We start from the raw sequence: 16,114 nt of genomic DNA on the forward strand, positions 1-16,114 counted from the left end.
AGTATTTGCAAAAAGTCCACCATGAAAATAATCACAATTCATGTACCAACATCTGTTGCATTCAATGAAAAGGTAAGGGAATTCTTTGAAGAACTCAATAAGACCCTTTCTTCCCCATTCTCCATTAAATTAGCATACACTTTGATCTTTGGTGACTTTATTGCAAAGGTAGGACTAAACTTGAAGATGGCAAAGAATACATTGGAAAAATAGGGATCAGGAGAGAGAGACAAAGATCAAGAGAGAGAACATTTATAAACTTCTAAAATTTTTTCAATTAAAATCTATTTTATCTCTCTCTTACCTTCTCCCCTCTTCCCCCACAAATTGGGGAGGGATGAGAAGAAGCATTTTAACATGCACACAGTTAAGGAAAACAAATTCCTGCATTGTCCATGTCTAAAAATCAATGTCTCGTTCTGCACCCTAACATCTATCATCTGTCTGCTAAGAGATAGGGAACGTGCTTTGTCCTTTGGGATCGTGGTTGGTCATTGCATTGATTAAAGTTACTAAGGCTTTCAAAGTTGTTTATTTTTACAATATTGATCAAAACTAATATAAAGTTAGAAGACATAATAAAAATGAGAAAATTTTATAGCATAGCATTAAACAATGCCATCCTTGCCTATTTAAATGAATCATTGCTAAAGAAAAATGTTATATGGATACAAGAAAGGACATAGATACATTACATTTGATACATAAAGTTTTTACCAGTATAAATTAATTGGCATAACAAGTACGGAGGCCAAAACACCACACACACACACACATACACACATACAACAAAAACAACACCTTAATTGGCAAATATTTGGTTTATACTTTATTAACTTAAAACATCAATTTATCTAATGTCAAGAATTTCCTCAAAAATAGCCAAGTGTTGGGCAATTCCTTCATCCAGAAGTAGCATGATCCTTCCTGAGACTAATTCCTTGCTTCTTGGTCCCTTTGATTAGAGGTCAATAAATCTAGAGGCCAGGCTAGAAGATAAAAAGTTTAGTCAGCATCATCTAATGGGCAGTTGCCCCAGTGAATAACAACTAATACACATATGTAGGATTTTACACAGCCTCAGGCAGATATTACTGGAAGCAAAAGGAGCTGATTGGGTGAGGTTGTCCAGCTATTTCCTTTATTTATTTATTTATTTTTTGAGGTTGAGTAATAAGGAACAGGATGTCAGGTGATTTTGGAAAGAATGACATAACCTTGGTTTCCTAGGAGTTGCAATGATCACGTTTGTTCCAGTGAGGATTTTATTTCTATAGTTAATTCCATCAGAATATCTTGTTGAGTAAAGAGGTCTCTAAGATTGTGGAGGTTTCCTTGAGGATAGAATCAGTTGATGGACTCATGAATAAAATGGGATTGTTGTGTAAAATGTAATCTGTGGGCCTGTATCTATTTACACAATGGGTGACTCCATTTCTTTGATCTGTAAGGTTATTTTCTTCAACTGGAAAATTCCACTCTCCCCCCCCCCACCCCTCCACTCCAAAAAAAACAAAACAAAGCAAAAAAAAAACCCCACAAAAGAAAAAACTCACAGCACACAGGGTTTCCCTCTACAAATACTTCATTGTAGACAAATCTATAAGTGAAAGATAAAATTATTGTGGTTTAACTTGGAATCCCCACTTCCTTAATGCTAATTTTATTTTCTTTTCCACCTTAGCATGTTGAGTTTAGTTCTCTTTTCTGTAATGATGATGATGATGATGATGATGATGATAATGATGGGTCCTTGTTACATAGCTGTATTACTATTTATACTTTAGTATTTGTCTGTCTCTGTTATACCCTTAAAGAAAGAATTTGAAAGATCTCTAAGCAAGAGCCTTCAAGTTGTTCATTTCTGGAGTCAAAGGGTATGATAGCAGTTAAATGAAATATGTATGGAATGGAAGAAAGGTGATGGGGGCTTGCCAATAAAATGTTTGGATTTTAGAATCACTACTGTCATAGAACTCAGTTCAAGTATCATTCATTGTTATCCTCATACCTCCCCCACTTGAATCGATAGGTAGAACAACTAAGTTTGAACAGCAAGTGACATGTTCTTTTTATCAATCTGTTCACTAGATACATCCCTAAGATGCTCTGTCCCTAGAAGGACCAAGTCCCACTAGCAAGCAGGTGAACAGTTCAGTGATCCAGAAACATACCTTTCACATATGGGAATATTTGTTTCCCTTTCTTCCCCAATATACTCTTTTATCTTTCACTTGGCTTAGTGGTGCTTTTTTAAATGGTCCTTACTCCCAAGAGAAAAATATATCCATCCTTAGAAGAAATTTGTCAAACATGGCTAGACTGTATTATTTCCTGAATCATATGAGACTACAGAATTGTGGTGGTGGTAGCTATATGTGGTCTATGGCATTGAATGAGATAGTTCAGTGATACTGCAGAATTTTAACTTTTATTGTTAGTTATTAATGCTTATTGTTATTATTGATACTTACTAAGTTATTGATGCAGGAAGATTATCACCTTGTAGAAGCCATAATGCTCCAATTGGTCTTCCCTTTCCTAGTCACTCCATTATCCATCCAAACAGTACTTCAAAGAGCTGCCATCATAATCTTAACTAAGACAAATGTCTGATATCTCTCCCCATTCAAAAACCTTCAGAGGCTCCCTATTGCCTCTAATATAAAATATATAAACTTTGCTTAACATTTAAGGACTCCCCACCCCCAGTTTCATTACAGCTTTACTTCCAGCTCATTTCTCATTGCATCTTTCATTCATTTTGTTTCAGCCGAACTAGCTCCTTCCTCTGTTCATTTGCACAAGGAACCCCCCATTCCAGGTATGCACTCCTACCTCATTTCTGTATTTAAAATTCCTTATTTTCTTTCAAGTTTCAGGGGGAAGTTTTACTTTTTCTGTATGGGCTTTGCTTTTCCTTATACGTCCCAGCTGTTACCATTTTCTCCCACCTCAAATTTTCCTTGGGCATTTGTCTAATCTCTCTTTTTTTCTTGACTTTCATGCTTTCTATTATAGTATACTGATTTTCTTGCCAGTAGAATGTAAACTCTGGAAAGGCAAGGAGGGTCTGTTTTTGTCTTCAGATCATTTGTACCCAGAGCCATATCTTATATAGAGTAGATAATTTAAGTTTCTTTAAATTATTATGATAAATTCTATTAGAAAGTGATTATACTGCTACAAAATTATATTAAAAGAATATCCACTGCAGCATTCATATGATAAAGGGCTTATATGGATCATTTTTTACTCCATAAAATATATATATATATACATACTTTTTGCACTGAATCTAGAAAAGTCTCTCTTATGACTAGGAGAGTAATTCAGCATAAGAATTGTATGTAGTGTGACATAACTGGGATAGCATATAGCCTTTTAATTAAGAATCTTCCTTCATATAGTGCAAGCTAACATTTTTGGGATGTCCTTGGTATTTATATTATGGGATATATATGACACCCTTGGTATTTTCCCATGGCATATGTGCTATGGCATTGAGAAATGGTCATTCTTTTAAAAGCATATTTCTATTGAGTTCAGTCTGGAATACAAATTTAAGTTTTGATATGGTTTAGTTATGAAAATGGAAGACTTTTTAAAGTAGAGCAAGATGGGGATGGGGAGGCATCAAAGACAAAGAGAGGATTCCCATTGATAAGATGGAAGATAGGGTTCTAGTTTTGCTTTTGCCATCATAACTCATGCTGGTACCTCCTCTCTGCCTCCTGATATGAGCTTAGGAACTTCAGTGCAGAGTTTGAGGACAGAGTTAGACCATCTCCATGACATAGATCAAAGGGGTCACAAAATGACAATTAACTGAATGCTGAATCTAGGACTCTGATTTTAAATAATATCTCATTACTGTCACTACATGTAGCAGTTTGTCTTTTTATGAGTATAGGACTTCTACTCTCAGGGTATCTGATCACATGTACACATTTTATTTCAGCTTACAGTTCTAAACTTGTAGGAAGATGACATAGTAAAGACTTTTTTTTCAGTTGTTCAGTCTTTTTTTAGGCATGTCCTACTCTTCGTGACTCCATTTGGTATTTTTTTGACAAATATACTGGAGGGGTTTACCATTTCCTTCTCCAGCTCATTTTACAGGTGAAGAAACTGGGGCAAATAGGGTTAAAGTGACTTACCAAAGGGTTACACAGCTGATAAGTATCTGAGGCTGGATTTGAACTCAGTTCTTCTTTACTCCAGGCCCAGCACTCTATCCATTGTGTCATCTGGATGCACCACTACCCCTTTTTTTAGTTAGGGATACACTTCAAAAAAAAAAACAACTCCTCATTTAGAACCAATAATTGAACTATTTTAAATATATCCATATTTATTCTAAATTTGAAATATTGTACTTACTTTTAATATAGCAGCTGAAAAGAGTTGGACTTAGGGTCAGAAAGAACTGAATTCAAATTCTGCTTCAGATCCTTAATAGCTTTGTGACCCTAGGTAAGTCACTTAACTTTTCTCAGCCTCAGTTTTCCCAGTTATAAAATGGGAAAAGTAATAGTACCTATTTGACAGGCTTGTTGTATCAAATGAGATAATATATGTAAAGTGCTTTGCAAACCTTAAATTGCTATACAAATGCTAGCTATTGTTATAATAAGAGTGTAGGTATTAAAACTTTATGATCAGTCTGGTATAGACTAGAGTCATGTTCAAGTTTGGGTTGGACTATATGGTTTCTCAGGTTCCTTCCAACTCTGAGATTCTGTGAAAATACACCATAAAAGCTTAGGTGGCATACTGCAATAGGCTAGAAGTCTGGAGGTCTGTGACTCTAGTCCCAGCTCTGCAAGTAACTTGCTCTGTGACTTTAAGTAAGTCACTTACTTTGTTTCCTTCACCTTTAAAATGAGAGGGCTGGATTAAAGGATCTGTTATGGCCCCTTCTGGAGCTGTGATTCTAAGTTACAGGGCATGGTTTTTTCAAATAGTCTGGTATTTTTGTTTTCTTGAAAGCATAAAAACTATGACTTAAAAAAGTACCTTTACTCAGTTATAATCTTGATTATTCTTTTTTTTTTGGATGACAGTTGGGGTTAAGTGACTTGCCCAAGGTCACACGACTAGTAAGTGTGTCAAGTGTCTGAGGCTGGATTTGAACTCAAGTCCTCCTGACTCCAGGGCTGGTGCTCTATTCACTGCACCACCTAGCTGCCCCATTCTTGATTATTCTTGATAATAGAAAAGAGAGATATGGCATGGATAATTCAAAACAACAGATAAATTAAAATTCATTGAGTAATGCAATAGCATTATCCTCCAAATTGTGTTTTGCTTAGGCTAATGTTATTAGCCTAATTATTTTGAATGTACAATGAAGAGATGACCCACAAATATTCTAGGTATCCAGAAGAAGCTAATCAAAGATGAAAAATTAAAGCACAAAGTGGATAATCTACAAGTGGGTAGTTGAGAGTTGAATGCACTTGAAGATTAGCAGTTTCCAAGAAACATAGAATCTGTTAGGGAATAGTTAGAATTAATTCTCCTGTTTTCCATGCCTTTAATTAGGAAGAGGTATGAACTCCTTTAGATTCAAACCTATTTTTGCCTTCCTTTTTACTTTTAGTCTTTAGCACGGTGCATGGTACATAGTACTTGTGAAATAACTGCCTGTTGAATTGCCTATGTACCCTGTGTTTCTCATATATTCATACCTTCAGAAACTGAGGCATAGTGACTCCTATACCAGTCCTTCATCTATCATACCCTTTGAGTCAGTCAGAGGAAGAAGCAACAGCTTCATATTGAAATCTTGACTACCTTATGTATTTGAATTGTCTTCAACAAGGAACGAACCCATAATTCAAAGCAAGCATTAATAAAACTTACAGACTATGTTGGAGAACAAGAGCATATTACAGGTTCTCTATTGTATCATCATAATGTTTCATGTTTAGAGCTTGATAAGATCTTAATCCTCTGTAATGATACAACTCTAATGCTCTAACATTTCCATGCCAGGCAAATTGTGTCATGTAATAAAAGTAACAACAGTTTATGGAAACTCTAAACGCATAATTTGTATGGAATTTTAATTAGAGTGCAATGGAAATCCCAGCCATCAGAAAACTCAATTTATTCTGCATTTTCACCACGATAGTAACTGGGATATATTGCACTTTGTTTTTGCATTGCTTTGTTTGCTGTTTATAATTCAGCATTATTTTTTTTTTGCCTTATATGATTTCAGTTTTTATTACTACTACATAGACTTGAGTGTAGACTATAGAGAAATAGGCAATTTTCATTTCTGTTATACCTCCAAGGTACTTTCCTATCTTAGGCATTTTAGCTCCCCTGTGCCCCGCCCCCTTCAGGTTGTTCTCCCAGAACTATGTTAAATCACCTATTTACTTTCCTCCCTTCATGGTAAGTTATTCTAGTGCTTGGCTGTTGGTCCATTGGTACCATTACTAACCATTGCTACTATTACCAAGGATCAGGGGCTTTCCTTCATCAGGGGTAAAGTGCAGACTGCCAGAAAGTGGGGCAGAGCTAGGAAAATGCAGGACCAAGAACCATTAGCTATGAAGAAAATGTGCTGATGTCAAGTGCAGACTGTGTGTTTATTCCTAACCTTCTGAATATGACCAGTCATATCCTCAACTAGTCCTAGCAGTGGTTGCTAAGAAGGTAGTGTTAGTCTGTAATTCTAAGACTTTCCCCTCCCCTTCCCTCCCCCAGTATTGAAACAATAGTACTAAAAATTGCAACTATTATGTAGATAAATAGAATAATCAGGTAGATAGACATTCTTACTGGCAATGTGCTTTGCATTAATTTTTGTTATTAGTTATTACAGCATCCCCTTTAGGGTAAGTTAGTATTATTTCTAGGCCACCTTTTATATAAAATATACTCACTTGCCTTATCTGGATCCTTCTCCTGGTTAGATTAATTTATATGAAAGGACATCTCTGACTCTTCTTCCAAGTGGATTACAATAGAGCCCCTGCGACCCTTCCTTCAAGGCAAAAAAAGGAATTACTTTGAAATTCTGTGCCTCATGGATCAAGTATATAACCTGACATATTGCAGGGGAGATGGGGAAGAAAAAAAGGGAAAAATTATGTGATCATTGTGTATATTTGGAAGGAATAGCAAGTTGAACATGGTAAATTTGCAGTTTCATGTACAATCATCTTTTTTATTGTATTGTGTTATGGAAATACTTGTTTTGTTTTGTGAATTGAATATATATATATATATATATATATATATATATATATATTTTAAACCCTGATATATTAAGATAATTCCAACTCTTCTCTGATATTTGGGATGGCTACTATCTCAATGATGTGGATGTTCTTATATGCAGCTCATACCTGGTCTTGGTTACCCATATCTCCTAACATACCTATGTTTCACCCACGAAGAAGCTCAAACAAATGAAATGCCTCACTTGAGTACCTAGTAAGGCACTGGTAAAAAAAAAAAAAACAGGATTAAAATTTCCAGCCCCTGGTCTGAGGGATGCTTTTAGCCCATTCTAGAGCCAGGAATTTAGGAAAATAGTAACAATAAAAGGCATTCCATAATTGTGTTGGCCAGTAGAAAAAAAAAAAATTAAACGGGCTTTGTCTCTGCATGCGCTGTGTATAAACCCTAAGAGATAAATATAGTTTTATCTCTGTGACTAGAAAAGCAACCTCTATCCCTCTTCCCACCCCTAAGACATGTCTGTTCCTATTTCAGAATATGCACTGTATTCAGTTCACAGCCAAATTTAGCTGGGCAAAATGGCTTTTAAGTTCTGTGATTTTTTTAAACTGGGCACTCTAAGGTTAGAACTCTTTTGAAGTGTGGGTCTCAGAGAAGGTGGAGTGGAGGACAGGGTTCCAGGAGGTTTGGGCTGTTCTCGAATACAAATGATTTAACAGTTCTTCTTTTGACTTTGAAAAGTGCCATTGATGTGTCTTCAAACAATAAACAAATTCATCTAGTTTCCTTCTCTCTCCATCAGAAAATGTATGTTATTCAGCTTTGTCTAGCAGTCATGTTCGCGCGCGCGCACACACACACACACACACACACACACACACAGAGTTTCCCAGGTACTTTTTTTTTAACATAAGGCCCCACAAAAGTGTTGGCATTTGTTCCCTACCGTCTCCCTTCCTTTGTAAAACCATGCCTTATACATTGTACCCAAAGTTTTTATATCCCATCTCCTCCCTCATCCTCAATCATGCCTGCTTATTCCTTTTTCTGCTCAGTGGACTATATGTATAATTATTCTGCTTGGTATATGCATAACCTGCCCCCCCAATTCCTTCAGTTATCACAGAAACATGGAATTTATAGCAGAAGGAGAACTTAGAGGTCATTTAGTGCAACTTCTTTATTTTACATACAAGGAAACTGAGGCTCACAGAAATTCAGTGACTCCCCCAAAGCCACACACTGCTAGCTAGTGTCAAAGCCTGAAGAAGAATTCAAGTCTCCTAACTTCCTATTGGACCATACCTTGTGAGAAACATGACTTCTGAAACCATCAAATGTTTTTTCCCAAACATTCTCATTTATTGCTGTCACTGCATTCTTCTTCTTGCGTTCAATCTTATAATAACGGTCCTTTAGAGATTGGACTTTAAAAATATATTTTAAAAAAATCTTAGGTAAGTCCTGTTATATCTATAAACCAGAGTTTCTTCATCAACAAAAAAGATCATTGAACTAGTCGCATGCTTTGAGACCTCCTCTTATAAAGGTTGTTTTTTCCTGAGTAGCAAAGATTACGATTATATTATCATTTTTATTGCTCAATCTGGTTTTCACACATTATAACAGTATGGACCCTATTAACCAAGTGCATGATAATAGCCTATTATTATAATACACTAGGATATCATAAATTTTAATGTAACGATCTCTTCTTGCCATAGTTCTATTAATAGAGATCTCACTTGTGTGTGTATATAGGGTGTGAAGAATTAAGATGATGCATGCAGAAATAAAAGATCCTGCTCTAGGGGATCGTATCAAAAGCCCCCCACCATTCAAGGCAGTCTTTAAATTTTGGCTCTAAATTTCATTTAGACCTTTATAAAAAAATTTAAACCTCATAAGAGTTTCATGTGTATTTAACATTGTGATTGTTCACTTTAACCTGCTCTTTTAAGTAGGGGCAGTGGGTTTTTGATAGTTCCTAAAACTGGAGCTTGTTCAGATTCTTCCCAGATATCTTCTTATTCACTCATTCTGATATAAACAGTCATCAAGAATGACTAGAATTAATATTATATTTGCTGGAGAAAATACACTATTGCTTTCTAGGATGATGACCAGGTAGATTGTGGAAAGGACTGTAAGTATAGTGATAAAATGTCATCTTTATTGCTTTTCTACCTTTTCCAGCACTTTTTCCTCAGTTTTTCACATTTTAGTGTTTTATGATAATTTTATATGGAACCGTGAGGGCATTCTCTTGCTCTGTTGAAAGATGTGCCTTGTTCTTAGTCCCTGGAAACCACATTGGGCGTCTCAGTCTGGAACTAAAACTATTCCTAAGCTACACTATTACAAATAGAGGCTCCTTTAAGACACCAGATACATTTATAACTTTCTTAAAGAATGAGAAGTGCTCTTCCTGTAGCAATCAAGGCCAGAGGATTCTTTTTGCAACAAGCCTGGACTGGTATACTCATTCATTTATAATTTGTGGTTCAACCCCTAAACTACCACCTCTTAAACTTAAAAAAAATTAGACACACAGATAGTAATAGGTTGGATAGATAGGATAGAAATAGAGATAGAAGGATGGATGGATGGGTGGATGGGTGGATGGATTGTTGGATGGGTGGGTGGATGGGTGGATGGATGGGTGGGTGGATGGGTGGATGGGTGGATGGGTGGGTGGATGGATGGGTGGGTGGATGGGTGGGTGGATGGATGGGTGGGTGGATGGGTGGATGGATGGGTGGATGGGTGGATGGGTGGGTATATTCTTTTAAACAACCTCCACCGATTTTAATTAATATAGTGGAAAGAGTGTTGGATGCTGGTTGAGGTGTGTCATTCCTGAGGCTGATTAAATGCTTGAACTCAGGAGTTCTGAACTCCAGTAATGTTAAAATTGATTGAGTATCTGCTTGAAGTCTAGCAGCAATATGGTGAGCCCCTGACAGTCAGAGAGTGGGGGGAAAAGGGGACCAGGCTGCATAAGAAACAGGCAGACTGTGGCCCAGGTTAGAAACAGCAGGTCAAAGCTTCTGTGAGAGCAGCAATAGAATCAGACCTGTGAGTAACTACTATACTTCAGCCTGATTGAGACAAGGAGACTGAGTCTCAGGTTAAAAAAAAAAGGAAGAGGAGGAAAAGAAAGGGAAGAAGAGTATTAGATTTTGGAACAGAAGACCTGAGTTCAAATGCAAGTTTACCACTTCCTGTCTTTGTCCTTGAATGAGTCTCTTCTAATCAATCACTTTTCTCATCTATAAAATGATGAAGTTGCACAACATGGATCTGTAACAGTCCTTCAAGCTCCAGCTCTGTGAGCCCATCTCATAGTGCCTTGGGAATAACACAGGTGACAGAAATTCTTGCTATAACAACTACAACAATAACAGCTAAGATTGAAACTAATTTAATATAATAATATGTTATACATATAATTATACAATATAGGCCTGTACAATATTATTATAATTAACATAATAAATATATTTATTCTATATTATATGGTTTATATGCTTCAGTTTTCAAAACACATATGCACATACATGCATGTATATATGTGTGTGTATTATACATGTGTATATATACATATATACAAACATACATATACCTTTGATCCTCACAATAACCTTGTCTAGTAGGTGCTATTATTATGCCCATTTTATAGATGAGGAAACTGAAGTTGAGAGAGGTTAAGCTAGTAACAAGCTAGTAACATAAGTATCTTCTTCATTTCAAATCCAGTACTATCTCTACTACACCAAACTGCTTCAACTACTAATTACTGATTCCCAAGAATTTTACAATCCATGGGGATGTTTTGTTTGTTTTGCATGTCCCCTCCCCCCAGGTATTTGTAGTCCCTATTTGCATGTCCTAAAAGCTTCTTGATTCAATAAGCATTTTTGTTACACGCCTACTCCAAAAAATCTGTTAGGTTCAAGGGATCTTATTATCTAGTTATAAGGATATGACATACTACAAATAACTATATTATAGAACAGACATGCATAAGAGAGGTATTATCAAAGTGCTTTGGGAGTCTTGGTAGCAAATATTATTTCTGCCTGGAGGTGTCAAGACAGTCTTCATAGAGGAGGTTTGACCAAATTAGAAAGATAAGTAGGAGATCATCAAGAAATGGGGGAGGATGATGCAGAAATAGGGACAGCATGGGCAGGAAGGCAGGAATATATGGGATAGCAAACCTCCTAGTTGGTACGGAGGCTCAAAAGCCTTGTGAGCTAGGGTTGTAAAGGTAATTTGAAACAAGATTTTGGAGGCCCTTAAATGTTAGGCTCAAGAGGATTGATTTTATTCAGTGGCATGCTAGATCCAGCTTGGATTGGCTCTATGGGTTTTCAAACTTTTCACTATAAACATTTATACCTTGTAACTCAGCAAGTTGCAGATGATAACTTGATTTATTTGGTAGATCATCTTGATTTAAGAAAATGATGGAGGAAAAATAATGTTGATGAAATTTATAAGTGGGTTTTCAAGAGATCTGGTTGTTAAATATTTACCAGAATGCCCCTGACTATATTCATTAAGTAATAGGGAGTACTTGAAGGGTTTTGAGAAGAGGAATACATAGAAGGAAGATTAATTTAGCAGTAGTGTGAGGGGTAGCATGGTTCAGTTTGAAGAATTTCAATATGAAGGGTTTGGCCTAGAAGACCTGGGTTCAAGTTCTGACCTGTAGGATCTTGTATGTCACTTGATCTCCGTGGGCCTCAGTTTTCTTAGCTTGGAAGAGATCATTTCTAAGCTCCCTTCCAGCTGTAAATCATTGATCTTATAGCAATCCTATGAGGATATATTGAAGGGTGGGAAAACTGGAGATGAAGTGACCACTTAAAGGGAAATTGCAGTAGCCTAGGTGGGGTTAATAAGAAGAGTGGACAGACACAAAGATGTTTCAGAGAAAACATGTGGCAGTGGGTTAGAGATGAGAATTGGAGAAGATGGAAGAATCAGAAGAGTCAAGAACAGGTAACTTAAAAATGGTGGCATCGTTGAATAGACAGGGAAGTCAGAGCACCAAGTTTGGGTGGCAATGGTAAAGTAGGTTGTAGATGTGTTGAATTTGATGGTTCACTCAAGTAGATAAGCAGGTGGGAATTCATTTTTGAAATGTGGGGAAAGAGATTTCACTATAAAGTCTTAGGAGAGCAAATAGAAGTAAGAGCTGAAGCTATGAATAATAGAAAGCTGGACTCTGGAAGGAACCTGAGAAATCAGCTTGCCCAACTGTCTCAACTAACGAAGGAACTGAGAGCTGAAGAAATAGAGTTCCTAGGCTGCCCACCTCCTCAGTGGCAGATCAGGGATTAGAACCTAGGCCTCCTGGCTGCCAATCTGGAGCTCTGTACTATGGGTTTTCCTTTTCTCCTGCGTGTTCCTAGTAAAGACAGGTGTGGAAAGGACACGACTCCATCATAGAGACTTATTCATATGAAGATGGGGCTATAAGGCCTATGCCCACCATTATGTGAATGTTATTTGTATTCCCAAGCTTCATCCGTATGTCACTGGCTCTGGCTTGTGTTCTAATGTCCCAGCTTCTGATTTCTTTCTTCTGGCATGAAAGTTTCATTCTTTAATCCCCTAGCATGCTGACACTTGGAGAAACAGTGTTGTGCAGTAAAGAAAAAGGGGGGATGACATTGGATTTCAAGAGAAGTCCACTGGCATTCAGGAAAGACAAAGTGACCACAACACTTCCTGTCTTTAGACTTTGGGCAAATTGCTTAAGTAGTTCACGTGTTAAGTTTTCATGTGTGTAAAGTCTAGATTGGATGAGATGACCTCTGAAGTTTTACCCAGCTCTGCAATCTATGAGCTCTTGAGTCCATATCCACTTCTCGCCTTAGGTGGTACTCAGCTGCCTAGTTTTACAGCACACTGGTGACTAACTCTGCCAAGTTCTACATTGCTTATGTTTCCTGGCATAGTACTGGGCATATAGTGGGCACTCAAAGATGATTGTTGATTGGCTGATTTTTATGAAACAGAATTGATGTAATGAAATATAAAGGAAAAGCAGAGTATATTAAGGTTCTCATTAAGCTCACTGCCTGATTCTCATGAAGGCTGCCCTGGTTTCTTTTATATCTTGGGCATGTGGGCCCAGTGCTAATTTTCAAGCCTGTCCTAATCCCTAATGGCATATCCTTTTCATCTTCTCTAAGGGATGGCAGGTTTTCCTTATTCACTCTTTTCTTCCTTGACTCTCTTAAAAATCATACATTTAGTGGAAAGAAAACCCTCAAGACCAAGAAGTGAATGATTAGTTCTCATACTTTACTCAAGTGCTTCTTAAAGATACCTTCTCTTCATTTCAACTTTTGTGAAACCAAAAATCTTGGATTTTGTGTTGCTGAAGGGTTGAGAGAGATGAGTAGAGAGTAGGTCTTAGTTTTCCTGAATTCCAAATCGTTCAAACAAAACCCAACTCACTTAGAGCTAGATTTAGTGCTGAGGGATATCAAATAATTGAGTTTGGGGAGAATTATTTGAGGAGTATTATGCAATTATGCAGTCATATTCATTATTGTCTCTTCTGAATAAATTTCTCCGGGTATTAGCACTTGCTGATGTTTCAAGCGATAAAGAGTGGCTACACTGACATCCTTTTCATTTGATTCAGCTAGCATCCTATTACAGTAGCTATGGTGAACTTTAAAGGAAAAATGAAGACGTGTTTCTCAAATAATGCTTTGTTGTTATCAGTAATAAGCTAATCAGCAGGGGCGGCTAGGTGGCACAGTGAATAGAGCACAGATCCTGGAGTCAGGAGGACATGAGTTCAAATCTTACCTCAGACACTTAACACAAAAAAACTAGCTGTGCAACCTTGGACAAGTCATTTAACCCCAATTGCCCTCCAAAAAGCAAAAACAAAAAAGTTAATCAGTAAACAGTCAAATACATACCCTCCTCTATAAAATTGCTAATAGTTTTCCCCCTTTGCTTTCTGCCAGTACTAAGTTTAAGGTTGTCTGATGCTTACATGTTGTAAACATCTTTGTTGCCAAAGATGCCCTAGAGATCCTTGAGCCAGTCCCCTTCCTGGCAATACAGTATATCAGCCAGAACCTAGGATCTTGACCTGAAATAGTTTACTTTTTGAAAGAATCAATAAAACTCTGCAGAAATCCTAATTAATTCACTTAAGAATTCAGTGGGCGCCTCTCCAACCACCTTGGGGAATGAACCATACAACCATATCAGAGTTATAACTAGGGCAGAGGACGGAGGCTTTGCCCCAGGTTGCTGAATTTGGAGGACACCAACAGCCCTTCAGTAAGTAGAAACAACTGTGTAGAAATCACAGAGCTTGCATTGTCAGTTAGCAAGACTACCAAGTTTAAATGGAAAGCTTTATAGGCTAGGATGATCTCCCCATTTCTGTTCTGTTTCCCACCCATCTTCTCCTCCACCTGCTCCCCAACTAGTGGTGCATTGCTTATCCCAAGTACTCTTTGTGGTATGAAAATCCCGATAGTTCTCACAGTCTTAAAAAATGCATTTATTGCTTTCATTTTGACATTGCCTTCATATCCAAATGAATCCTTTTCCCTTCTGCTCCCCAGAGGGTCATCCCTTGTAGGAAAGAATATAAAAGGAGGGTAGAAGACAGGAAGCAGTTGAGCAAAGCTCAGCAACACCTCAGTAGCATCTGACAGTTGATATATTTGCACCCCAGACCCTGGGCATCTATGAGCCACAGGATTTTAGAACTGAGTGGAGCTTGAGAGGTGGTCTGATCCAGTCTGTTCATTTTATGCACAAGAGGAAAGAAACCCAGAAGAGTAAGAGGAGTGTCTCAACTTCACACAGCTAGTTAGTGACAGAGCCAGGAAAATGAATAATTCTTCCTGTTTGTGTGAGCCTTTATAGTTATGATGCTTTTTTTGGATGGTTTGATCCTCACAATAACCCAATGAAGTACATAGTGAAGGTTTTGAGGGACTGCTGAGTGGAAGAGGGATCAGCTTTGCTTTGTCTCCAGAGAACAGAATTATGGGTAATCGAGAGAGGCAGATTCAGGCTTGAAATGAGCAAAGATTACCCAATAATTAGTTATGGAGTGGACTCCTCTGGAAGGCACTGGGTTTCCCCTCCCCAGAGGTCTTCAGGTAAAGGTCATTTTGCCTGGAGATTTTTTTGTTTAGGTATGAGTGGCCTGTATTGTCTCCAACATTCCTTCTGAAATTGTGAGTTTCTCTGATGTCTGTTTTCCAGATGGGAAATTTGAGGATTGGAGAGCTTGAATTACTTGTGTAAGGTCACAGAGCTGAGATTAACACCCCAAGTCTCCTATTCCCCAAACTGTTACTCCTTATAGGATGTCAAATAAAATAATTCCATAAAGATAACCTCACAATAAAATGATTAGAGAAATTTATAGCAATTCAAAGATTATGCAAGAGAAGAGATATAGATATATACAGTCTACTGCTTTTGACACATGGATATGAATGTTTTGGTAATATTTTCATTTTCCTCTAACTCATATTATCAGTGCTTTGATTTTCCTTTTAAAATCATATTTTCTGGTACTATAGTACAGGGGAAAATAAGAAATAGAAAAATAAAAATTTTCAAAACTTTAAAATTACTTTAAGTTATTTTAGGAACCATGGAAAAAAGGGGAAAGTATATTATTTTGTGGCTCATAAAACATATAACACATCCTCACATCATTGAACTTGAACTGATTACTGGTTTTGGCATGGTAAATTAGGAAGAATGCCAGATTTGCAGTGAGGAGAACTCACCTGTCTCTTATGCTGAATGAACCATATAACCATGACAACATTCAATTTCTCTGAACCTCAGTTTCCTTATCTGTAAAATGAGGAAAATCATATTTATATTCCCTAACTCA

General features: G+C 37.2%; 1 protein-coding gene across 38 annotated transcripts in view; it reads left to right on the forward strand.

Annotated features, from left to right (window-relative positions):
- Positions 1 to 16,114, forward strand: part of LOC138175978 (CUGBP Elav-like family member 2) — a 697,415-nt gene that overhangs the window by 344,415 nt on the left and 336,886 nt on the right. For 25 of the 38 annotated variants that reach the window (XM_069106621.1, XM_069106593.1, XM_069106591.1 and 22 more), the window contains one exon: positions 2,774 to 2,824. The exons of the other annotated variants lie outside the window; for them this stretch is intronic. Coding sequence is in view for 24 of the 25 variants with exons in the window: in XM_069106593.1 (XP_068962694.1) it covers positions 2,774 to 2,824 (51 nt within the window). In the remaining variant the exon portion in view is untranslated. The remainder of the gene's footprint in view (positions 1 to 2,773; positions 2,825 to 16,114) is intronic. 38 annotated transcript variants of the gene reach the window in all.

This window comes from Petaurus breviceps, unplaced genomic scaffold (genome assembly GCF_028583685.1).
Source record: "Petaurus breviceps papuanus isolate PSGF00001 unplaced genomic scaffold, PetGlider_PUasm1.0 80, whole genome shotgun sequence".
Taxonomy (NCBI): domain Eukaryota; kingdom Metazoa; phylum Chordata; class Mammalia; order Diprotodontia; family Petauridae; genus Petaurus; species Petaurus breviceps.